The 25911-nt window shown below is 39.6% G+C and overlaps 1 protein-coding gene across 6 annotated transcripts in view; it reads left to right on the forward strand.

Moving 5' to 3' along the window:
* The window catches only part of SERGEF (secretion regulating guanine nucleotide exchange factor), a 159651-nt gene that overhangs the window by 18560 nt on the left and 115180 nt on the right, over positions 1-25911 (forward strand). For all 6 annotated transcript variants that reach the window (XR_012586825.1, XM_074585800.1, XM_074585803.1 and 3 more), the window contains exon 9: positions 17099-17259. Coding sequence is in view for 5 of the 6 variants with exons in the window: in XM_074585800.1 (XP_074441901.1) it covers positions 17099-17259 (161 nt within the window). In the remaining variant the exon portion in view is untranslated. The remainder of the gene's footprint in view (positions 1-17098; positions 17260-25911) is intronic.

The following is a 25911-nucleotide window of genomic DNA, read 5'->3' on the forward strand; positions in this document are numbered from 1 at the left end:
AAGATTGTTCTTTTAACTGCCAAATTGCCAATAAGTGTCAGGGAAGATTTTCTGCCAGAAGATAGATCTCAGTAAATGGTGGATCTTCTGTGTGTGCTCTCTTGAGGCACAGCAGATTTTGTCTCCAGCAGCTATGGCTCACCAGCACAGTGGGAGCCTCCTATTACATCCTACTCCATGTGTTAGCCCCTCTTGTTTAGTTCTGTCTTACAACACAAACACGTTTCTTATATATATTGTTCTCCCTTTAACAAGAACTGAATAAACAAAACCTCTGGGCTGGCTCTGGCTTATGCAGTCTCTTGTTTTTTCTTGCTTTACAGGTTTTGTTACCAAGTTAATGAATTTTTAGTTCACTGAACATTAAAGCATCCTGGATTTTGTTTTCAAAATTGTATGAATTTGAGTTCTAGATAGCTATAAATAGCTAGAAGGGATTGGCATTTTCTTTGTCTTCATGAGCTGGCGTTGTTCCTTGGTTCCTAAACTTACAAAGTTAGAATGTATGTGCTTACATATGGCTTTGTGATTCTACACTCCTGCTGCTCCCTGCTGGGGTTTACTTCTACATGACTTTGGTAAAAGTCTCAAAGAAATTCTTTCCGTGGTTTGGTTGCCGAGTAGGAGACTAGGTTCAATGTGAACTGAAGGTACATTCTGAAAGGTTAGTATCAAGTGTTCAGAGCTGTTCATATGCAATTTTTTTTTTTTTCACGGAACCTTGCTAACAATCTCTTGAGTAATTGGTGTTATTTCTTTGGTCACTGTCCTGCTTTTGCCCCTCCTTGTTCTTAGTAACTTTCAGTTGGTGCAGTAAATAGTTGTGCATGACATGCCATGTTACGTCTTCTGTATGTGGAGAGAGAGGTGTCAGGAAGATGCTAAACTATCACTAATTTTGATTGAAGCTATTGTAAAATAGAAATATCAGTGATTGGCACTAAGGGCAAAGAAACTTATCACAATATTTATTTGAAATTCCCTTTGTAAACTATACTGTGAGTACATTGGCAAACGGAGATTCAGATGGTCTGTGGAAAGTAGGATTTAAATGGATTTTTGTCAAATTTAGCCCACGATAAATGCTGAGTGTTTTTAGAAAGAGTTATAAGGAGGAAACAACTATGACAAATTCTCCAGCCTTCAGCCTGGAGAAGAGAGGGTTCTGGGGAGATCTTATAGCAGCCTTCCAGTACCTAAAGGGGGCCTACAGGAAAGATGGGGAGGGACTCTTTACCAGGGAACATAGTGATAGGACAAGGGGTAACGGTTTTAAACTGACAGAGGGGAGATTTAGATTAGATATTAGGAAGAAATTCTTTACTGTGAGGGTGGTGAGGTACACGTTGCCCAGAGAAGTTGTGGATGCCCCATCCATAGAAGTGCTCAAGGCCAGGCTGCATGTGACTTTGAGCAACCTGGTCTAGTGGGAGGTGTCTCTACCCATGGCAGGGGGTTGGAACTGGATGATCTTTAAGGTCCCCTCCATTCTATGATTTTGTAGATCTTTTCTGCTTATCTTATGTGTGTGGCAGCCTATAGAATGCCTCTCCCAAAAGTAGAAGGGGAAGATACAGTGCGTAAGGCTAGTCTAGTCAGGTTTTCCTGGCCATGATTTCTTTTCATGCTTGCTTAGTCCTGTACAGGTGTGTTTTAATAAGTACTCCATGATTGGAGGAGTTTGGAGAATGACTCAGTCATCATTCAACATTACATTCTGGGGCTTTTCTAATGTAGACCACATGTGTGGGAAGAGGGACTATGTTATATTGAATTTCTGTCCTTTTTTTGGTGCTGTATCCTCTCTTTTGCTGTTGGAAGTAGTGATTATTGTGGACCCAAGTAATGTGCCTGTCCTAACTTGAAGGAACTTTGATCTTTAAAAAGCTTTCAGAAAAATGAACTTATAAAATGCGGATGTGGTATAGATTTTGTTCGAGTCATTAGACGTGAGACAAGGGATTCATTACTCTCTTCCCCCCCACCCCTGACCTTTTTGTTTGTTTTCTTTGGTTTCTGTGGTTGGGTTGCTGCAGTTTATGGCTAGCCATATATTTAGCAAATGCAATAAACAAGGTCAGATACATTAGCAAGTATGTGGAAGATTATAGGGAAGAAAGTTCTAATGGGACCTCACTGAGAACAGATGGATGGTATGAAGCAGTGAAGGATATCAAGAAAAACAGGCTGAGAGCTGTAGATCGAGTTGAATTTATGAAACAATGCAGAAGCTAAAAGTGAACCCCCTGATCCCTAGCCATTTGAAGATAGGCTTGGCTGATCGCGCAAAGGTAATTAGTTACGTGACAGTGGCTTTGGTTGCCTTGTATTCTGTACCATTCCTATTGGAAAACAAAAAAAATCTATTCCTGGTTATGATGTGTGGGCCGTATCTGGGTTCTGCTTCTGCCGAAAGGCTTCCACCTGGGTTCTGGGCAGTGGTAGCTTCCTTTCATGCTATGAAATAATACCTTCTTATGGTGCTTGTATGCAGGAAACCTGAAAATATGGTGTTTGTTCTGTTTTCAATATCCTATACCACTGGAGCCAATTTGCAAGAAGAATTGTAGTTTTGGGGGCTGAGAAGCACAGCTTGTTGGCTATGTGCTATTTCTTGGGGTTTTTACTTTGTCTTATTCTTTTTCCCTTAAAGCAAATTAAACTGTTGCGATTCCGATGATGATAATTCTCTTGGAAACACCTTCCCTTTCACAACTATTGTGTAATCAGGGTACAAAGCTGATACAAATTTCCTTTGAAGAGGAAGAATTTGATCATAAGCGTCCTTGTCTTTCTGGTTCTTCTGTGTAGTTGTAGCTGGAACTGTTGGCACTGTCTGAGCCACTTGCTCTTTTTTAAAATTATTTCTGGTTTTTGTGTTAAACCATTTCTCCTGAATCAAACTGAAATAGTTTCATTCACATTGTACCAACATCTCTGACAATTCACCTATTTGAAGCTGAAAAGAAGCAACGGTAAAGGCAAGAGAAAATTCATTGCTCTGTTAACTTCTGTCATAAAGTGCCTCCAAGTTCCACATTCATAGCTAATACTAGAGAAAGATCCAAATGTGGACTCAGTAACTGGCAAGACCACTGTTGTTCGTTGCTGTTCTGACAGACTGGGCCAGAGACTATATAACTTGAGTCACTTCCTTTCTGCCTCACGGCTTTTAATTCAACTCCTAGACTCCCATGTGTTGTGGGTCCCAGCAGCCATCCACAGTGATGCTTCTTTATCAGGCTCTGTTTTTCAGCAACAAGACTGGAAGGCCGGGTTAGGGTGTTCCTCCCTACACCCCTTTCTAGCTGGGAAATCTGGGGGGGGTTGACAGACAAAAAAAGTGACCATTTAATTTGGAGTGTTGAATGTTATCACATCACATGACATAGTTGTGTGTCGTGGAATGATGATGGGATTGATTGAAATTTTGGCAGCTCAAAGCCATTAGTAGCATAAAGAATTGATGTGAAACAGGCAAATGGTGAGAATTTGTACTTCAGAAATTTTGCATTTATGCAAAGCGGGTGTAACATGGTCTCAGACAAACAGTTTGAATACTTAGTAAGGTAGAATTGCTTTGTGCTCACTTTGCGTAGAATAAGAAGCTGGAAGCTGAAACCAATCATTACATCATGGTTGAACTAATCTGTATGGCAACTGATTGCCAAACACAACACATATTTATTCTGCTTTCTTAGTTTTGTTTATCTTTGTAAGCGTGTGCAAGAGAAATGGCCATTGCATTTTCAAATAATTTAAAGCTAAGCATTTACTAAGCTCAACTTTTGAAAGAAGCGACCTATGTGTACACGATCTGTGCATGTACGTGCATTGATCTAGAGATCTCATTTAACCTTAGTAGCATTTTAAGACTGTTAAATATTTGTTTTCATAACCTTTAGATGACATTTCCTGTTTAGTAATTAATTATTCAGGCCTAATGTTCCTTAATGAATCTTACTATTTGAACATAGATAATCTTTTTAAGAGATTAGTGGCAGCTGAGTGCTTCTGAAAAAGCAGTACCTTTTGGGACTTTTTTCTTAAAAACCAAAAACTAAACAGGACCCCTCCCCCACTGTCCCCAAAGCCTGTCTGGCTAGTGAATTTGAGGTATGATACTGTAGGATACAGGAGATATATCAACAGCTCTGAATTTTGACTACCAGATTTGTAAGTCTTACAGAAGGTCTTTTTCCCCTTCTTTTATATTTGGGAACTATAGTGAGATCTGCCAGGAGAGCGTATCCCCTTGTTTTATTTGGTAGCTAGACTGGTGGCTTTTATTCTTTAAATTATTCTGGTTGTGAGGAGCCATAAAACAATCTAACGAAGTCTGTGATGAATAATTTCAGTTGTCCATGTGTACTTGTTACATTGTCCATGTTTGAGTGCTAGGAATGACTCTGTGCTGTTGTAACATGAAGTTGTATCTCTGTCTTAACAGAGTACGTGCAGTGGGGTATTTTCTAGTACATGGGGGTTTAATTTTTGTGTATTCGTAAGCATTCAGCTGACTTAGTTTGATTTTTGAGTGCTCTGAAAAGAACATGACTGAGTCTATGTTTTAGTACTTCAGTCTAGTACATACACAAGTGTGGTTAGCAACCGATATCCTTTAATATTTGTTGTATTCCTTAAGCAAAATCATTTTTCTTTCTGGTTTTTTTTTTCTGTGCTGCTCTGGCTTGATTTCCTTAAATAAAAGATTAATGATTTTTTTTAATATAGCCCATAAAAATATTGTTTTGCTTATAAATATTGTTGAAATCCAAACCTTATGATTAATTCCTGCTATATAGTAGGAATATACATTGGTTTTGTTTAACTTTGAATTAGGTTGGTGTTGATCTCCAGATCATTTTCATTTTGACAGTGTATTTTGGATACTCATTTTTTTAAATAATTATACGCATGGAAGCACAGACTGAGGGGGCATTAACACCACCTAGCAAGATTAACCTGCTAACCTTGAGAAACTTGCAACCAAAAGCTAAAGAGAGCCAAACCAACAAACTTGAGGAGGTCCTGTGGACAGGAACAGCCGTCAGTAGGAACTGGATGTACCTGCTCAGAGAGGCGTGAGCCAGAGCTGGCCCCCAGTGGCTGTGCAGCAAGCTCTTGTTGGTAAGTGAGGCTCAGTCTCGATAGCACTGAAGAGCAAACAAATGACTCCTACACCAAAGAAAATTTTGAAGGGGAGTTTGCAAGCTTTTTTGCAGACTTGTGTTGTTTAAGTCCTCTTTTGTATAGGAGGAGAAGGAGCTATTTCAAGCCCAGTTTGTGGCATGGTAATTGAAACTCAGGAGCAACTCCCTCCATTTTTTTGTAGTTCCCATTTAAACTTTTGTGCAAAGACTGTCTGTCAGTGTAGGTACATATATTCTGTGTGGATCCCAAACAGCTGAGATAGATAAACTCAATTCCTCTTCATCTGCACGTTTCAATCTCCCATAGGATGCACTTTAGGTTTTGGGGATGCTCTGCTGGATTTCAGAGCTTGTTTGGTTCAGATTTACTTCTCTGTCCAGTATTGTGAGGAACACAGTATGTAATAATAAAGTAGTCACAATAGTTATGAGTTTCCTTTTTTGGGACAAAGACCTGGATAATGAGAAGGTATTAACATTTGATTCATGCAGAATAGAAACCCTAGGAGGGGTGGGGTTTCCTCAGGTAACTCATTCTCACTTGTACTCGGTGTCATTTCATTAAAAGAAAAATTGTACAAAACATTGTGAAGACTAAGATCTGTTCAGGGACAGAGCTTTATGTCAGTTTTGCTAAGATCTTTTTATCATGAATATAAGAAATCTTATTTCTGTAGAATTTCTAAAAAAATTCTTTTACAAAGCTGCACAAAAATATATATACAGAAACTCCTTTAGGAGTATGCCTTCCTACTTGTCCTTTTGACCCAAAATAGGAAGCAAACTGAAAATCAGTTTGGAATTTCTCATCTTGAGTTTTGGACCTTATAACAGCTGATGGTTGTTTTGTAGGAATTTGCCTGTACGCAAGTGTTTTCTTTCAGGCTTCTGCCTGCTAGTGACACAGCTGACTAGAGCTAAAGCAGTTCATTTAAAAGAAAATGGACAATAAAACCGCCAGAAGAGCGAAGGTCAGGCTATGGGGACAATATAAGGGTGACCCTCTGGATTACTAAAGGTTCATCTCATTTGAAGAATCATCCTGACAAGTCACACAGTACAAAGGAGGGTGTTAAATACTTTTGTGCTTGTCTCTTCTTGCTTGCTCACTTTGCTAGAGATTAAAAAAAACCCACACCAAATAAACCCAAAACACTGTGGGCATGCACGCGGGCAGAAGCTGATAGTTGAAATGTAACAAACTGCTGATGTGTCTGTTTTAAAAATCCAGGGTAGCTATTTAAAGTTTCTCTAATCCACCAGAGCTGTGTTGGAGCGGTGTTTGTCAAAATCAGGTCGCCCCATGCCCTTGGGATTCAAGTCTCTGCAGTGAGCTGGTTCTCTGTAGAAACAAACTTGACATGTAAAATTGTGTTCTGAGTCTCCGATTTTTTTTATTTATTAATCTTTCACTTCAGAGCAAAGCAATGACTCTTCCCCCACCTGGCCACCTGCTTTAGAGCAGGAGAAAACTCATGGTACCTTTACCGGATGTCCTATCGTATTCTGTGAAGCATGAATGGGAGGGTACTGCTTCTTTTGATCAACATCTCTTTTAACGTTAAGGAAGAGGTGTCCATGAAGAGCCAGTTCTTATCTTCACTGTTGTTCCCTTTTTAGTCCTAAGGAGAAAAGCTTCCTCCTTATTTCTCCCCTCACACTTTCAAACCTAACCCCCGCTATTAACAGGCAGTATAGCACATCAATACTTCCATTACAACCCTGTTCATGTACATACTTTGACATAGGTGTATACTTAGACATATACTCAGACAATCCTTAAACATAGGTATGCTGACACTGCAAGCAAATACAGATGCTATGGCTATACAGAGGTGGTTGTTGACAGCTGTTGCTTTATTTGGTAAACATCAGAAGTCAATCTCACTAGTATACTTCCCTCTTCACAGGGAATTTCAGAGTTCTTCACAGGAGGAACTTGCATTGCATTCATTGTATTTACATAGGTAGTAACATTTCTAAAATGTTTCTAAATTTTTAGACTTCCAGATCTAAACTTCTGCCTCGTGCTCTGTGTCCCGTAGCTTTGAAATGCTGAAAACATCTCACAGTCTGTCTCGTAATATTTGAGTTCTAATGAGTTAGAGGTCTGAACTGGAACAAAAAGGCAGGGGTCAAAGGGAACTGTGCTAGCTGGATAGCACACTCTTGTAGATGATGGGATATTTTTTGAGCATAAATGGCATTTAGATACTTTCACCATTATGCAGCTATTTACCCCTTTGTCCCCTTTCTCTCTGCAGTCTCCTTGATGTTAAGCATCTTGCCCATGCATAGGTAGATGCTTCCATCCTTGGAAACATTCAAGGTCCGGTGCGATGGGGCTTTGAGCAACCTGGTCTAGTAGAAGATGTCCCTGCACATGGCAGGGGGGGTTGGTCTAGATGACCTTTAAAAGTCCCTTCCAACCTAAACTATTCTATGATGGTTTGAGGTAGAATGTTGTGGGTTTTTGTGTTGTTTGGTGGTTTGGTTTTTTTTTCCCCCCTCCCCTCCATACTCTTAAACTCAGTCTTTCTTGAGGGTAGGGAAAAATGGGGATATTCCAGAGGGATTACATCCCTGTATTCATCTCTTGACTTCAAAGGGCATGAATTTTCCTTCCTGTCCTCTTTTAGACTGTTATGTTCCTCCTGTCAGTGTGAATGCTGCAGTTACAGTTGCTCGTTATTTGAGGTGAACAGCCCACTCTTAGTCAATTGTAGTTGTTGTTCTAATAGTTCTGACTCTGAACAGGCAGGGTGATCTCCTGGGAGGCTCTGGAGGTGCCATCGTTGGTTTTGTGATACTGTTCTCTTCTTTGTACTTTATTTCTTAAGAACAGCATACAGTTAGGGTTGAACTCCGTTGGATGTAGAACTCAGCTGCTTCTGGAGCTGCTGAGGAAGTTAAAGGCACTTAGCAAGTCCCAGGATTGGTCATCTAACGTCTAGTTTTATAATGCTTCCTATATCTTTGTAGGTATTGTGACACTCTTCAGAATCATGCATGTCTGAGGCTTGTTATCTAGTGAAATCTCTGTGCAAATGGTCTTTGAATATTTGTTCTTAGGAATATATCTTGAGGACAACAGCAAAAAAAGCCTAGTTCTTCAGACTGCCATTGCAGAGCATTTCTTATGGTATTTCTGTGTCTGTCTTTCCACAGCATGCCCTTGAGTCTTTTGACAAGGCAAATATTAGCATTGGGAACTTAATTGCCTTCACTTTGTTTATCTCTTGTAGACAGATGCCCGTTCCTTCTCAGATAGGCTCAGATGGCAATGGGATACTCAGAGTAGCAGGATCACTTGCATTCTCCAAATTAGGCAGATTCACAAATGTTTGCAAGATTGGAGCTATAGGTAATGCTTTTCATAAAATGATCTAGAAAACATGGATATATTGTAATTTGTAAATCTCTGAATAAGATTTTCTGTACCACTGTACTGTGTTAAGTCTAATGAAATAAGACCTGGACCTTGTCTCAAAGGGGATAAATGCCTGAGCATTCTAGCATTCTGTTTACAGACAAAGAGGAAGGAAATAAAATGCAAGAAAATAATTTTTGAGGTGAGCAAATAAAAGCATATGCCTTGTGTTATAATAGTTCAAGGGTGTTGCTTTTTCAAAATGGTGTTCAGAAAGAATTGAATAAGTGCTTAGAAAAAACTATCTATTCTGTTTTCTGGGGAATGTTAGAGGAAGAGATGCTGAACTGCAGAAGAAAGGAAATTCCAGGTTAGCGAGGCCTATATGGAAGAAAGCATATAACAGTGCAGAAGGGCACGGAGATATAAATATAGAATGTCAGTGAAAGTGTATGACTCATACTGCTGTAGTAGCATAGTGCAGAATTTATTTGCAGAAGTACAGAACAAAAACCTTATGGTATACTATGATGCATTTACAGACAGCTTTCCATAGCTGGTTAATGTTTTATGCATCCTGCTTTTTTTGAGGCATCGCTAAATTGTGCTTTGATTTTCTTCTTTTTTTTTTCTTCTTTTTGTTAGGACTTTGTTTTTAGATGAAGAGTTAAGTCCTCTATTGAACCTTGAATGCAGCATTTCTGTTTGCTGGGTAGAGATGAGTTAGATTTGTTTTTAATCATGTAACTAAATTTAGCCAGCAATCTGCATTTTAAGGCATTGCTATTAAAAGTCTAAAAGTGAGATATGTATCGTAGTTTGAATTTAAAATGAGCCAGAGGCACAGCTGGTGAGGCAGTCATGACTCTCTAATCATGAGTGGAAAGAAGAGAAGTGAATTTTCTCATCTTGCAGGATGAATGCAAAGTGTGATAGGTGCTTTAACATCTCCCCCTGCCCCCACCCCGCTTCCCCAGCTTTGTTTCATGATTACATGGACTTCATGACCTCCCCCCTGCATTTTCTTTTTTGAGCTAAGATCATATATCTCTTTGATATCAGCAGTATGAACACAACTTTACAAGCATTTAACTTCTTACATTTTAAATTTTCTTTCATTTTATGCAGAGCTTTGTATGGTACTTCATGTTTTCAGTCTCGCCTCTAAAAGCAAACCAGCCTTAATCCTGTCTAACACCCAAGCCCAGAGGCAGGACTTCCGAGGTATCTGGAGAGTCTTGGAATTTGCCGTACTCGAAAGTTATTTTTGCCCAGTCTTTCAAAGCAGTGAAGCGTGCTCTTAAGTATGTGAATAATCCCATTAATTGAACATTGCCCATCTTGAGACTCAACTTGGTGTAACTATGGAAGCAAGAAAGAAAAAGCATACCTGTGTTTGAACAAACAAAAGTCAAAGCTGTTTAGATGTTTAATGGTGTCAACAGTCCTGATAAAGATGGATACGTTGGTAAAGTGCATGATAAACTTAGCGTGTCGTGTGAAACTGCAAGTTACCTCTAAGCCTATCGTACAGAATATTAAATTGACTTAACACAGTACTGCCTTTAGTGGTATTTGCTGTTCCCAAGCTCCCACTTCGCAAGGCTGTTTTTCAGCCAGATCGATTCCTTGGCTTGGTTTACCTTCCCTGTCGCAAGTGGTTCAAGCACAATGAAGCCTGGTGGCCTAGGGGTGCAAACAACTATTTGGGTCCAAAGTTTCTCAAGCTGTCTTGGTGTAAGCTGTTGCCTAAGTTCTCAGTCTGTGCTTTGAACCTTTTAGTCTGTGCAGTCTAAGGCACTGACTGTCACATTCATAAAGGCTGTCGCAGTCCTAGTGACTTCTCTTGAATCTTGTACGTTTACCTGCCCAGCCAGGTATTTTCCATTACATCACATTATCATACAAGTAATTGGATGTTTAATGGTTTGATATCTCCAGGAGGTTCTGAAAGGAGACTGGATGATGTTCCCATATGCTGTATTTTCTTTCATGATGCATAATTGTCTTCTAGGTTGATTTTCTTAAATTTCCTCTTTTTTTTTTTTTTTTGAGCAGTAGGAATGGGTTGCAGTGAGAAGCCAGTTGTTTGATGGGTCATAGATGAGCCACTGATTCTAGTGGTGTGAGATACCTTAGGTGACTTGTTGGTTTGTCTTGCCTGCATACTTGTCGTTAAATTGGTCACCAGATTTGGGGACACTGGTTGTAGCTCAGAATGGCAGAAATTTTTGGTCCACTTGAGGAGTATTAGCGAAGGAGTTTTAACTGACAAATCCATAGCTATTTTGGGAAGACTGGTGATGCTTTTACAGTTCTCCTACTGTGGCACTTGTGCCTTCGTTGCAGGTTTAAGCCTATTTACAGGGTGCTTGGAAACCCTTGTGAACGGCAGCATGTTGAGTAGATGATCTGTGGGCTATTCTGAACTAGATATGTATTGCAACCTGCGACTGCAGTAGGCTGGAAATGGCAACTGAAATTATCTCTAATTTTCTATTGCTGACATCCCTGAAATGCTTTTGCTGTTTTGTCTGAATTTTCCTGAAGAGGCATGACCTCAATACTCTGCATAGTTTTGTGTGTTAGTCATATGTTTTTAATAGCTATTATAAATAAATATGGAAAAAAATTCAGGACCGTGCCCTGTTACATAAAGACGCAGAAGTCTGTAAGGAGATCATAGAAAGAAGATGTGTTAAGAGATGTGGGCAGCTCTGGTACACTGAAATCCCATGTGAGAGAATGAAGGGGCCATTTAAACCTTTGTCAGAGCAGATAATCCTGTTTTGTACTGAAACCATGTACAGGTGTTAGACTGTAGATGTAGTAGACAAGAAAGTTTCTCAGAATGGTTGAAAGACATTAGTGAGTGTCCTGAAGGACAGCAGATATCTGTAGTTGTGGGAGAGGTGTTGGTTTGCCCATTGTGGGGCAGGGAGATAGCAGAGGCAGCCTCCTAATGTCAGGTTTTAATACCTGCTCCTGTGAATTTTCATGTGAAAGGAAGCATTAGGAATTTTATATAGAACTTCCTATTTCAAGTCTGAATGAGATTAAGTGTTCAGTGTGAATATCTAGAGTTCATTTGGAAAGTAATTGTTAATGCAACCATGAATTGAGATAGCCTAGATGGACTCTTTCATCTAGTATTTATGAAAGAACAGTTCAAAGCTTGCCTGGATACCGAATAGAGACTTCAAGGAGATAATACCAGTGCAATCATGGTATTATCTTAAAATAGGAAAATTGATGTAAAGATGAATCTGAATCTAGTGAAAATAAGTAAAATTTAATGTTCCTATTTGTTGTGTTTTACTGAGAAACGAACCTGTTCTGAAACTAAAAGGCTGCTTTTATTGCTAATTGTCTCCAAATACTTATGCGGCTAAGCAGATTGATTAAGAAACTGCTAAAAGGGAAAAATGACATGCTCTACAGCCTCAGCAGCACCACAAAGCAGCACAGTAAGAGCTACGGTGCCAGACAGGAAAAGTGCTTTATGCAATGTTGCTGGATTTCCAATACTCTGAAGGTTGTGAACCTGTAATTTTGAGGCCATTCTCAACTGTATATGCTTTGTGATAGCATAAGGACAGAAGGATGATGTGAAGAAAATGCAGAGGAGCCGTTCTGATAGTGGAGTGCCAGTGTAGTGCTGCAAGCACTTGACAATGCAGGTACCCTCATCTGTATTCTGTGAGGGACGTGAGCATGTGTTTCAGATGATTTGCTGCTGTACGTATACTGATGCAGACTGCTGTGTTTACAGTTCAAAGAGCAGGAGGGAACTAGATCTGTATGATCATCTGTATGTAGAGTCTCAAATGATGTAGTGTGCTGGTGTATGTACTATTTCTTTAAGGGCCCATTGGGAAGTTTTTCTTAAAAAAATCTTCTGACCTACCTCTGTCCTCCCCCCGCCACCCCCCCCAGCCAGCTCTCTGAACTCCTGTACTGTATGTTTCATTCAAGTTGTACAGTGGAATGACACAGGATCCATGAATTACGTCTGTTACTCCTTAATTCCAAATGGTATTGCACCCTCTGGCCTTTATTTGATGTAGCATTTGCCCACTGAAAAAAGGAACAGTTGCAATGAAGTCATCTGGGACAATGTGGATGCTCACAGTTGAGGGGTTGAAGTACCTTTTGGAATTGGAGCCTCCATGCTCAGAACAGGGCAAGATCAAGGTTTTAGGAAGCATTGTTAGTATCTTAGAAGAACTGGAAAAACTTTCCAACATTGTATGCTTCCTTCTTTCACACAAGTTGTAGATATAACTCCTGCTTTCTGTGCCCTCTTACTGTATAAAGTCTGGTATGAAATATCTGATTTTCTGATGCCTCAGCCACTTCCATGGTTGATGTACTCTGTCCAATTGACTCATCACTGTGTATGTTTTCTTGACTTATAATTAAAATCTGTTCTATTCTAATATTAGACCAACATTCCTTGTTATATCACCCTTCATTCTTAAGTAATTTGTCCTGCAACCTCCTTACTCTGTATGACTAATGTCTTTTTCTCAAATATTCTTAGAACATTTTAAAATACCGTCTATATTATAAGTAGCACAGTAGCGATACTTCTCATTACAATTGCTTAACGCTTTCTGTCATAACTCAGTGCTTTCTTTTGCTTAGGATTTTGATGAGACTTTAACGTTTTTGGCTGGAATTTTCCATGCACTGGTGTTTGTCTCAGCCTGAAATTTCCACTTGAGACTGATTTTTTTTTTTTTTGTTGTTGTTTGTTTGCTGGAAATATAATCCATATTTCATGGAGAAGACACTTCTAAATCAGCTTCTGTTAGGTTCTCTCACAGAAAAGACAGATTTAATTTTTTTTAAAAGGATCTGTAGGCAGATGTGTTCAGCTGAAAATTAGGAATGACTGAGCATGGGAAGGGGAATGCTCACCAAACAGGAGCAATTCCAGGGAGCGAATGTCTGACGATTAGAAGTGAGAACAGAGTTGATGAGCACTGAGAAGGAACTGGTGCTTGCCTAAGCTTCAGGAAGTTCTTCCTAAAAGCAAAAAATTAATTTATCTGGCTTTAATTTTTTTAATATATGTTCTCCATGTTTGCTTACCAATAACCACCTGAAACTTATTTCCCTTATAGTGGCAAAAAGGAAAAAGTTAATTACAATTATTTCTGTCTGTAAACAGAAACAGTTTATGTTCTCCTAAAGGCTCTGTTTGGTTTTGCATGTGTAAGTAGTTCTGTGCTTCCTTGTCCAGCGAAAGAAAATAAAATCTGTGGATGGAAGATGTTTTGTTATAGCTAAGCGTTATTGCTGTCTGGTTTTAGTCCTTCAAATATGCTCGCATTCTTCAGTTCCACTGAATTTACTGGAATAATTTGCAATAATAGAGATGAGCATACTTCAAAGCCTTTGTAAGGCTGAATAAAACCACTGGGATCATATTGTTTCCAGTTCTATTACTTCTGTTTCAGTTTGGTGTTAGTGTTGAAATTTCAACCTAGGGCCTCAAAAATTGATCCAATAACAGAATTGCAGAGTGAACCTTAAGGAGACCAATATCCACAGTGTAGCAGAAAAAAAGACCGAACTTGTATAGACCCTGCCACGTGGAGAAGATACTAGATAGTGGAGAGAGGGCCTTTTTCCAGTCATTGATAAAGACACAATAAGCAGCTGATGGCAACTGTGGTTAGACAAATTAACCCTGTTGAAGAGAGGAATGGTTTCTGAAAAGTAAAAACAGGTAAACCTGGAGGCAGCAGCTTGGGGCAGATGATGGACTTGCTAGACTTAATTCATAAGGGGAAATTAAGTATGCAGTTTAGTATTTCTTCAGAGTAGGTGGTTGTGGTGTTTTGCTCTGATCTTGCAGTCTGGGAAGCTGTAGACCACTGCACTTTTTCCCACCTTTCACAGGCCTTTGCAGAGGGGGAGAGAATTGCTTGCTTTGCACAGAACTTGCTCTAGCTGCTCCTCAAGATGGTGATTGTGTCAGCTGTTCCCTGGTTTCTGCTAGTCACTGTGGGAAAATTATTTTCTTGGTGAGTAACTGGTCAGGTGTCTGTTGGGATTTTAGACTGCCTTCATGTAAATCCAGACACCAGCTGCAGACGAGACTTGAGACAAGGTGGAACAAGTACCTTGATGTGATAGTGCAATGAATCATTTTTATGATATTAGTGGCTGCTGTTTCTTGTTCGTGTCTAGGTCCAGACAGAGTACCAGATTTGGTTGGGAAAGAAATTTTTTCCCCCAAAAGTCAGACTTGAGAGGAACCTCTGGGTACAGGCTAGTGCTATAGACTGCATATGAGGATCTGGGTCTGTATTATCAAATACACTGCTTGCCTTTCCAGAGGTCTTGCAGATTGCTGAAATCTTTGCCTGTGACACATGATGCTTTTGGTTTCTGAGAGTTAAACTATGGTCCTTGGGATCAATACAGCAATGTCTGGGTAGCGCTTGAGAGCCTGTGGTATGTTAATGATCTAACTAGATGTTACTGAAATTCTTTCTGGCTTTGAATTTCATAAAATTCAGCTTCAGTCCCTGTAGTTGATTCAAAATAGAGCAGCTTGCCTGTCCTTTTCCAGCCCACTAATAGGGTTCTGGATAGGTACAGTAACCTGGTCTGATGTAAAAGCCTGAAGCTTAGTCGATGTTTAAGTTTGCTATGTAATGTACTGATGTAGGAGACTTGCAACATTTTTGTAGCTGCAGATGTTTTCAGCAGAGATCTATACAAATTGCAAAGTCAATATATTACCTTCAGAACAAGCATGCTTTTTAAACTGCAAACTGTTTCCCTAATCTCTGTAAAGTATACTGGTAGTTCTCTTCATGAAACTTTGCTTTAACTAATAATAATAACAACTAATAACTACTACTAATAATAACTAATGCTTTAACCTAAAAAAAATGAAGCGACCATATTGAAAGACCTCACTTGTATCAACAGTAGTATGTGACTGGTTTCAACTTTTCCCTGAAATGCTAGGAAGCTCTAAAGAAAGAAAATACTTGTGCCCTTGAGAGAAAAGGACAACTAATTTTGTCACTTAATTATTTCAGAGGAAGATTATCAGTGCTCTGAGAGAATGCATGCGAAAAACTGTAGCAAAGATTGGAGCAAAAGATAACACTGCTAGCAGATTTCCAAGGGAAATGCATATATATATCATCTGCTTAAAGACACAAAGTTAGTGGTTTCCAGTTTATTTATGAGATACATTATCAGCTTAAACTCCACAAACTAGCAGGGCCCACCTGCATCCCCTTCAGGACAGTTTAACAGCACCCAAAGGAAGAGGGAGGTGTTCAGGTTTCTAAAGGTTTGTGTTATGGCATGTGTTAAGAAAACCCTCAACTATCACCTTTGGGCGGTGTGACTGCTATCCCCTGCTCCCGGTCTCTCTGTGGGGTGTGTCTGTACTGACTGACAAGGGGAGAAGTGTGTGTGTGTTGAAGCTGACTTGCTTGACCTGATTATGTTTTCCTCAAATGCACATCATTTGGCTTATGACTCGAGTTCATTTCTGGAGAGAAATTTGAAGCTTGGCTGAAGTGTGTATGTAACTCAAGGTCATTGCAGGCTTTGTTCTTGGCTGGAGTGTGGGTTTCTGCTTCTACTGTTTATGCTCTGTGTATGTAACTTTTTTTTAATTGGAAGCCCAGAATGGTCAGCTTTCCATGTCTTACCTGCAGAGATCTATTTACTATTAAGAAGATAAACCTATCACATAGTATAATTGTGATTTGTTTTGGGTGTTTGTTTTTTTTTTAATGTATGTGGATTTTTTGTTGTGGGTTTTTTTGGTTTTGTTTGTTTGTTGTTTTTTTTTAAATGTTGTGGACTGAAGGTTAAAAGAACTGCTTTATGGATGTTATTCATGCTGAAGAAAGGTGAATCTGGTATAATATGTGGAGAGAAGGGTGATCCATATAGTGCTGATTTCATTTAAATTTATCTTTCCTTGGCCAGTGTATTCCTGTGAAAACAAACCAGTGCATTTCCAATGTTTAATGACAACTCTGGTGGTGCTTCTGACTAACCAGTTGCTGTCCTGAGAGTTGTTACTCAGCTGACAGAAGCTGTGACAGAAGGTAATTTCTATCAGGAAAACATAAACTGTATGTTAAATACAGGACATGCAATGGATGTCTCTATGGCAAAGACAGGGAATAGAGAAGAATCTTTTATGTTTCAGAATAAACTGTTTTGTGTGTGCTTCTGCTAAGCTAAAAAAATGTCCTTTGTATAACCAAGGTGCATATATTGTGTGCAGAATGCCCAGTTTATGCAGCTTTTGTTGATGTAGTTTCATTTATAGCCCAGGCTGCCCTACAGATATTCTGCTAGAAAACAAGTTAATGAAGTTTGAGTACCTGCACAGAAGTACATCATAATATGTCTTTAGCTAGTTCTAATATTTTTTTCTGCTGCTCCCAGAAATAAGTTTTCACTAGGTTTTTTGAAGCTGCAGACAAGATGCATCAAGAAATGTTGTTCTAGTTTTGAATTGGTATCCAGATGTTCCAGGAACCTAGTGAATAAGTAATCTTGAAATGTGTTTTCTGTTTAGAAACTGGCAAGGTGTTCACCTGGGGCAGAGCGGACTATGGGCAACTTGGAAGGCACGCAGTGGTTCCCGATGGGCCGGAGGCATGCATAGCATCTGAACAACGCTTCGAGCTGTTGTGTAACATTCCTATTTCAGTGCCTTGCCTAAATGGAGCATCTCAGGTAAAGAAGAAAATTACTTTAATGCACCCAAAAAAATCTCGGAAAAAAAATGGTAATCAGAACAATTTCCTAATAGAACCTTTTCAAATGCTGCAGCACAAGCCCTTGCAGCTCTTCCTGTAAGCTCAGAATTTAATAAAATTCAATTATTTCAAATGTCTTAAAAGGTTTTTGCATTCGGAAACTGATTTTTCCTTGGTGGAACCAGAGTTACCATTAGCAGAAAATGCCAAGTTCTCTCAGATATCAATGTGTGCAGGAGACAGCTGAACCTGCGATACGGACTAGCAGATCAGCTGGGACTCTGCCCAGTTACAGTGCTACTTTTGTCTGAAGCCCTCTGTAATGGTTTATCCAATTGCCTTTCTCTAGCTGATAAATAATAGTGCTGCAGCTTCTAGACTATTTCTCTAATTTAAAATGCCCTTGAGTGATATTGGAGGCTTTCTTTTCATATGGCTAATTTGATACAAAATGGTTTATTCTCAAGCATCAAGATCACAGAATGGTAGGAGTCGGAAGGGACCTCTGGAGATCATCAAGTCCAAGACCCCTGCCAGAGCAGGGTCACCTAGAGCAGGTTGCACAGGGACGCTCCAGGTGGGTTTTGAATGTCTCCAGAGACGGAGACTCCACCACCTCCCTGGGCAGCCTGTTCCAGTGCTTTGCCACCCTCAAAGTAAAGAAGTTCCTTCTCATGTTGAGACGGAACTTCCTATGTTGTCCTGGTTTGAGGTAAAACAGAACCAATTTTCTGATTTGTAATTTTACTTTTTAGCTGGGCCTCTTCTAACTGACTAAAGTCTGAAATTAACAGCATATGGTTCAGACACTGTTCACTCTCAGAGTGATAAGACCTGATTATACCAAGGAACGGTATGCACAAAGGCTCTTGCTTAGACTTATTGCTATAATGACCAAGGTCAGCTAACTTCACTGTTTTGCCCCATTAGAGGGTCATCAGCAGAGAAGCGTAGAGGGGTCCCACCTGCAGTTAGAGCAGACGGGACAGGTGACCCAAAACTGACCAACAGGGTATTCCATCCCATCTGCATCACGCTCAGTATAAAAGCTGAGGGATCAAAGGGGCAAGGGGGCTCTGGCTCGTTTTTTCTTCAATGGCCGATGTCTGAGGAGGACCCTGTCTGTTTGTCTGCCTTTGATACCGATCCGAGCATTCCTGACTCTAGTTGCGGAATTCAGCTCCTGTCCATCGCTGACTCCAGTCTGGGACTTTCCCTGTGTCTGCTGGTGACGTGATCGTCATCCTGGTAGCTGGATACGGTTTTGTATATATTGTATACTTTTTTCTTCTTTAATTTTTATTATTCTATTATTATTTACTATTTTCTTATTTATTATTATTTTCATTAAAGTAGTTTAGTTCTTTTTCTAAACTCCTAAATCTCCTTATCTCTTCCACTCCTCTCTGAGGAGAGAGCGGGGGGAAGGGACATCTGTCATTCTGCTTGGCCAGTCCGGCCAAAACCACGACAGATGTTCAAGTTTGTGTCCGTTACCTCTTGTTCTGTTGACGGGCACCACTGAAAAGAGCCTGGCCCCATCCTCCTGACACCCACCCTTTAAGTATTGTTAAGCATTGTTAAGATCCCCCCTCAGTTGTCTTTTTTCCAGCCTGAAAAGAGCCAAGACCCTCAGCCTTTCTGAATCGGAAAGATTAGAAAGAAAACTTTACTCGAGTTGTTTGCTGTAGTCTGAAGCAACATCTGACCTGTACTGCCTACAAACCATTTTCTTGGCTTTTTCGTGGCTGAGGCGGCATATGGCAATTGTCCTGTTGGCAGGGAATGTGCAGGTCCCATCTGGGCAGATAACCAGTCAAAAGGTATGCATCTCTCTGGGGGGTAGCTGGCAGTCAAAATGCAAGGGGTAAGTACAAGTTGACAGCTTCAGCCGCAATGTATGTACTGTGTTGCAGCCTCTTGGTAGTCTTCCATAGTGAGACTTGGTTAGAAGAGTCAGCCTCTGCACTTTCCCATCATCAGTGTTGTGTGAATGTGTGCACTCACAGATGTGAAATGGAGCTTCAGAGCCCAGGGTGCTGCAGTAATGAATAATTTGTTTAGTCAGTGTTGACTCCACTGAGTCTCAAACAGCTTTCTTACTAATTCTGAGGTGGGTGTCCCTGCTTTTTTCACTAAATATCTGTAGAGAAACACCGTTGTTGAATCTGTTTCATGCTGTTTTTCATTTGTGCTTTGGGCAATGCCTGAAGTAGATAGTTCTGTTGTTTCTCGTACAATACAAAGCCAAGGCAGCCATAGCTTTTGCACAGGGGAATTTATGCTTGGCAGGACGAGTGATCCATGAAGGTGAAGGAAAGGGATGCATTCAGATACATTCCTTGAAAAGGAAGAGAAAAACAATCTCATCTTCATTCTGCTGCCCTCAGCGCTCTTCCTCCTTATAGGCCTATGAGAGACCTGATTTGAGTGATTAGCAATGGCAGTGTTCTGGAGCAGGCATCATTCTTTTCAGAGCTAACAGCATGAAGATGATTTAAGAAGAGCGTGATCAAGAGCTAGTGTCATTTGTACCCTGAGAGGAGCTGTGTTGATGAGAAAAGGAAAAAGCAGATAAGAGCCTAAATTGTTTCACTTCAAGATTACAAAATAATGCCAGAGCTAGAATTTATACTTAAAAATGCATTAAATTGCAGTATGTAGGATATGTAGAATGTGAGCTGGTTTTCATTCACACACAAGCTCTCCCTTTTTCCATTTGTTGATGTATGGAGATGAGGTTTGATTTGAGCGCTGAATTAAAAGGAATACAGAGAAGATGAGTTCTTTTCCATGTTTACCTTGAATTAACAATTCCAATTTGCATGTTTAATGCAGAGAGCTAGTTTAACAGTTGAGGATTTCAACTAGTGATTTTTATCCGTGGTCTATTTTTAGAAATCACTTTTAGTGATTCAACTGAATTTTTGGCAAAGTTCTGGTCTGCTGATTGCTTCTGCGCTTCAGTTAATATTGTTAAAACCAAAATTGAGAAACTAATCTAAGGATTAGAGGACAGTATAAAAGGCACACTAGTTTATCTCAAGGTCAGCACAGTAGATTTAACCTCCTGTGCTGCTCCTTGTCTCCATGCTCCTGGCTTACCTGCCTTCTCCACCAAAGACCAGGGATTCTACTTTCTTTGTGCTGAAATTGATGTAATGTCTGTGTCTGTCTGCCACTCCAAAACCTGATTTTTGAAGTGATGCAAGTGACCCATTCCATGGTGAGTTTGACTTCATCTGACAAACTCATTTGGAAGTATTGACATCGAGAAATATGAGTGCTTTTTTTTCTTTTCTTTCAACTGAAACAATGGAAGAACAAAACCCTGAATTTTAGATAATTACTTAGTAATCTGAGTATGCCTTCCTGGCAGCTTCAAAAGAGTGTGTGGACATCAGATTCCCAGTCTCATATGTTTTAACTTTATGAATTATGTGACTGCACGTCTATTTATTATTTTCTTCTTGGTGCTTTGGTGCATAACCACCATGGACTAGGATGAGGCACTGAAAAGAAACTTCAGGCTGTAGCCAAAGTCAGTTGTGTGAGACATTATGCACGCAGTGCTCTTGTGTTGTGGGGCGTCCTTGATTGGACCTCTTCAGAACATCTGACTCATCTGCTGCCTGATGTGCATTCATATCCACTGCTCTTCAGATGAAAGGACAATTAAATACAAATGGCCTGAAATATGATGAGCCTCTGTATTTAGCAAATGCTACAAAGACCTGGTTTAATGTTTCCTCCTTGTCAAAATGCTTTTCTAGTCCGTTTGGTATTTTTGGTTTTAATAGCTATCGTTTTACTGTTTGTGGTATGTTCAGCATGTCATTCACATTGCAGCAAACGTTTGCTGCAGCAATAAACAAGTGAGAAGTCATTGTGCAGTGCTGAATGTTTCCTGCTAAAATGGATGGAAGGGTGGGCTACAGTCGTTTTGGATATGCAGCACTGTTCACATGGAGCCATGTTTTCATCGTATCCTTTCTCTGGTTAAAGTAGGCTAGATTACAGTTTTATGAGGAGGAAGATCTGAAATTTCAGTTAAGAAATTAAAAAAAAAATTCTGTGTCACGCTGTCACTTTTGAGCATGTGTTTTCTTGGGCTTAATTCCCTCCTCAGTTTTACTATCACCCAACTTAAATCTTGATGGTGGATGAAGGGGGTAATTGTGTCAGGGAGTGAAAATAAACGATGGACTTGTGGCAACCTGTAGCTGCTGGGTTTATCCTGATCCTACTGTGGTCTATAATTCCAGTGTGTGCATTTGTCCCAGGGTGTTTATGTTCGTCCCGTGCAATACAGATTGGTTTGGATCCTCCGTGTGGTTCCTTTCTTCAGGGAATGCCATCATGAATACACACATTCTCATGGTCCTTTGCAGTCAAAGTTTATTGCCAGTCTTTTCAGTGGCAGTTACAGTAATGTATCATTTTTGCTTAATTTTAGTATTTGAAATATAGCTTCGTTTTTAATATGTTCTAGTTTTTCCCCTTTTCCCCATTCCTGTTCCAAAATATTAAGCATCTACCTACAAGACAATGAGAATTAATTGGTTGATTATTATATGACCGATAGGTCAATATACAAGCATCATTATTGTCTTAACATATTGACACAATACTATTGAAAATGGAACCTTTTGATTTACAAAAAATGACAACTGTTTTTGTATTTTTTTGACTTCTTGGGGAAAATTTTTAGAGGCCTCTCTGTAAGTAAGGCTGTAGTTGAGACTTAAAGGATGTTAAATAAGTAACCTGATGGTGTTACATATACATTACCTCTGTGCTGTGTGCATGGCTTTTGTATACTTAGTTGTTTTACTGGGTACTGTAAGTATTTGTAGCTATGTTCTTTATTTTGAATGGTCAAAATGAGATTTATATTTTTGTGGGAGAGAAACAACAAATTGAACTTTCCTAAACCAGATTTTACTGCTCAAAGATTGAGAATGTATATATAGTAAAAGATCCAATAAGCTGCTTAAAAAACCCACTTTGGTTGTTAGGGAAGGAGGTAAATGCAAAAGTCTCTCTAGTTTTCCAAGCTCAATAACTTCTAGATAATCCAAGGACATAGTTCAATAGAAGTGGTGTTACGAAAAACAAAGTTTCAATAAACTGTGTTCCTTGTTCTTTGATTTGTCAGCTTGCCTTAAAACTCCTAACTGTGCCACAGAAACAGATGTAAGCCCTGGAAAATTCACAGTAAAAGGTGGTTATTACTTTGCGCTAATAATAAAAGCTAATAATAAGCTAATAATAAAAACAAGCAGGGGATAGGAGTGGAAACAGAGAAATGATGTGACTTGAGGTGCAACAGCAAGTCAGCTGGAAAGTTGAGAAGAGAACCCAGGTGTTACACATTCCACCACACATTCTAAATTGCTCATTAAGCTTCCTCTCTTGTGATATCAATAGAAGGGAAAATTAGTTGATATCTGCATGCTCCAGACAGGTCAGATTACTACTTGTGTTATATTTCAATTGGTGTGTATTGCTTTCCCTGGATGTTGTTAATGCTGTAGATCTGTCCACCTAGTGATTCTTCATGAGGAGAGACCCCCATAGAAGGAGGGGTAAAGGCCAGCTTGTCTTCTGCTGAGGGGTTTGTGAGGTCCTTCTGGACCAATTAATTGAATTATCCTCATTCTCAAGTTGAAATGATGTGGAGTTTCTCACTTGGTAAGCAAGTAGTGCAGTGTTTTCTTGGTTTTTTGGTCATGAGTTGTTCTTTTACAAGTTGGTCTTGATCTATGTCCTTTGAGAAGTGGCATTGTTGAATTTTTCTTGATTGGTGCAGATTGGTTTTGTTACGCTATTTTAGAGATGCAATGATAAAAATTGCAATGTAGAGACGGTCCCTTTAATATTCTTGCAAGAGTGGAAATCAAGTTCTTGGCTTATCAGTGCGTTTTAAGGGGCAAAAAAGGAAAATAAAGGCCATGGAAAAGTGGGTTCTGACTACGACTGACTGTGCAGATGAGAAGTTTCAATTAAGACCAAATTGTTGGAATTATCATTAGGGGGTGGAAAAAAACAAACAGGATGATCAAAAGAATGAAACTGCAGTCTGCATATGAAATAGAAAGTCTGTGTTAGATTAGCTGTGTTTGTGTGATCTGCATGCCCTGCGTAGGAGAATAACGCTAATCTTGGCAATGCTGCAAGAAGGTTGAGAGGAGTTTACGGTTATATCACAGGGAATGAGGAAATGTGATTTACTACTTAGGTCAGTCGGTTCTCCCTGTCCTGCTCCTAGCAGGAAATTGAGAGCAGTAACAAACTGCTGAAATTCAAATACAACTTTTTGGCTAGGTAGCCATCCCGTTTATTCTGTGCTTTTTTTATCCTATTAAGGCATGACCGTGGTTTGTAAAGAATATCTTATGGCCTGGATAGAGAGACATTTAACACTCATAGTGAAATCATTTCTAGAAGTTAGGAATGCCAGTGTGTTAGACAACAGGTTACTCTGGAAATATTAGTCTGCTCCGTGAAAACTGTAACCCAGTCACAATTTTGTTGTAAATAATTTAGTGAAATCAAGCTCAGGTATTTAACACTAGATGAGAGGAAGGGGAGCTTTGCTTTCCTCTTCTCCTTGTGGTTATAAGCAGAGCCTAGATCACCAACTCTAGGTGTGTAATTTTTGGAAAGCAGAGAGAAGATTATATTTATTCCAGCATCATGCTTCCTGTCACCCATACTGATTTCTCTGCAGCTGGCATTGCAGAAAGGGAGATGGGAAATCAAATTTCCACCATGTGAATGGCAAAGGAAAACTCCCGCACTGCCTTTGCATGCCAGAGAGCGTATGCTGTGTGAGTACAAACTAGATGTTTTCCAATTACCACTTTTGCAGATGAGAGTTGGTTTAAAATGACCAAAATTGCTCTGCTGGGGTTGTACTGTAGCACTGAGGTGGCAGGCAGGGGTCAGGCTGCTTTGTAATCTGTATGGGAGACCCCAAAGGATTGATTTACCTACAGTTTGGGTGAAGTAGGAGAGGACTGACATGGGATGAAGTCAGGAGTTGGAGACCTACCGAACATGTGATGACTGTGGTGTTATAAATGTGACTGTGGGTGGAGCCTTAAACTTCATAATGCATAAATTTATTTTCTGTTTGATAGCATGTTGCAGTTAGAATTCTAAATTAATAGCTCAAGTGAAGGGAAACGGAAAAAGACTAAAACTACTTGCAGCAGTAGCCACGGCTTATGCAGACATGCATGAGCTGTCAGTAGTGTAGCCCTAACAATGAGACCAAACTGGTAGCTGTATTTAGTGAGCCTATCAGTAGCAAAATGACTAATCTAAGTCATGTCATTTGTAACTGTGACCTGTATATGCTCATACTATATTCTTAAATTAAAAATACTGGCTGGGTCCCAACCTTCTGCATGGATTATTCTAATAAGAGTGTACCATGACTGCAACTCACTATGAGCTCAGAGACAACTTGTGATCCAGCTCATTGCTCCTCTGAAGTGCTTCCTTGCACCAACAAATGCCGTGAACGTTCACTAGTGCCATTCACATGCATGATGCAGTTAATGCCTGCTAGTCAACCATGGGCAGTGTGGCGAAATTGCTTTAAAAAATGGACTTGGTGTTAAGACAAAGCCTCTGTGAGCAGCAACCTTGGAAGGTACCAACTGTTAGTGCAGAAATCCAGTTCTGCTTCACTGGCATTGTTTCAGTTGCCTTGCTCATCCATGAGGAGCCTAAACAGAAAGGTTTCAATGTAAAAAAATATCCATCCTAGTTTGAGGTGAGTCAGGTCTAAACCAGAGTGTGTGCATGGACGTGTTCCAAATCCAAGTGAAAATATGGTTTGAAGCAAGAGGTTGGTGGAAAAGGCCCTAAAGCATGCAGTTTTTTGTTCTCAATTTGTCATTAGAACTGTTACAGAGAAGGGATTAACAAATCAATGCAGGCTAAAACGAGAGAAAATCAATAAGAAACTGTAGTGAACTGGAACAAAGCTATCCATTTACAGCGTTCTCTGCAATGAAATCTCATCCATACTTCCTTTTATGGATGGAGAAATAATGCAAAAATGATGATTTGGGGTTAGATTAATTCTTTTTTTACCTGGCTGACTCCAGAACTTTAGGCCAAGAAACTTCTCGTGTAAATGCTATCTATGTTTCTGTTTTCTGTTGTGTTGATGAATTCTATTGGGAGGTTCTGTAGCAGTGGAATCTCAAAGGAAAAAATAGTCAAGGAGAAGTATATCATTTAAGTTACCCTCATAGGAATTTGATGGAACACTCTCTTTAATTGTTTACTTTTTTGTATTAGTAGAAGTGACTTCATTAGTTTTTCATTGTTTTTCTGTCTCTCTTTCCTAAAAAGAGTTTCACTGCTGAAAAGTTACTCCTTAATGGGTGTGTTGTGGTTTGGGCTGGACTGGCCACTGAAACAAATGACTGATGCTCTCACCAACTTCTCTCTCCAAGGAGAGGAAAGAGAGAGAGAAAGAGACTTAGGAATTTAGAAAAAAGCTATATGACTCTAATGAAATATTAATAATGAAATAAAAATAAAATAATGAAATATATACAAAACCATATCAAGCTCCCAGGATGATGATCCCGTCACCGGTGGGCAC

This window comes from Larus michahellis, chromosome 4, assembly GCF_964199755.1.
Source record: "Larus michahellis chromosome 4, bLarMic1.1, whole genome shotgun sequence".
NCBI lineage: Eukaryota > Metazoa > Chordata > Aves > Charadriiformes > Laridae > Larus > Larus michahellis.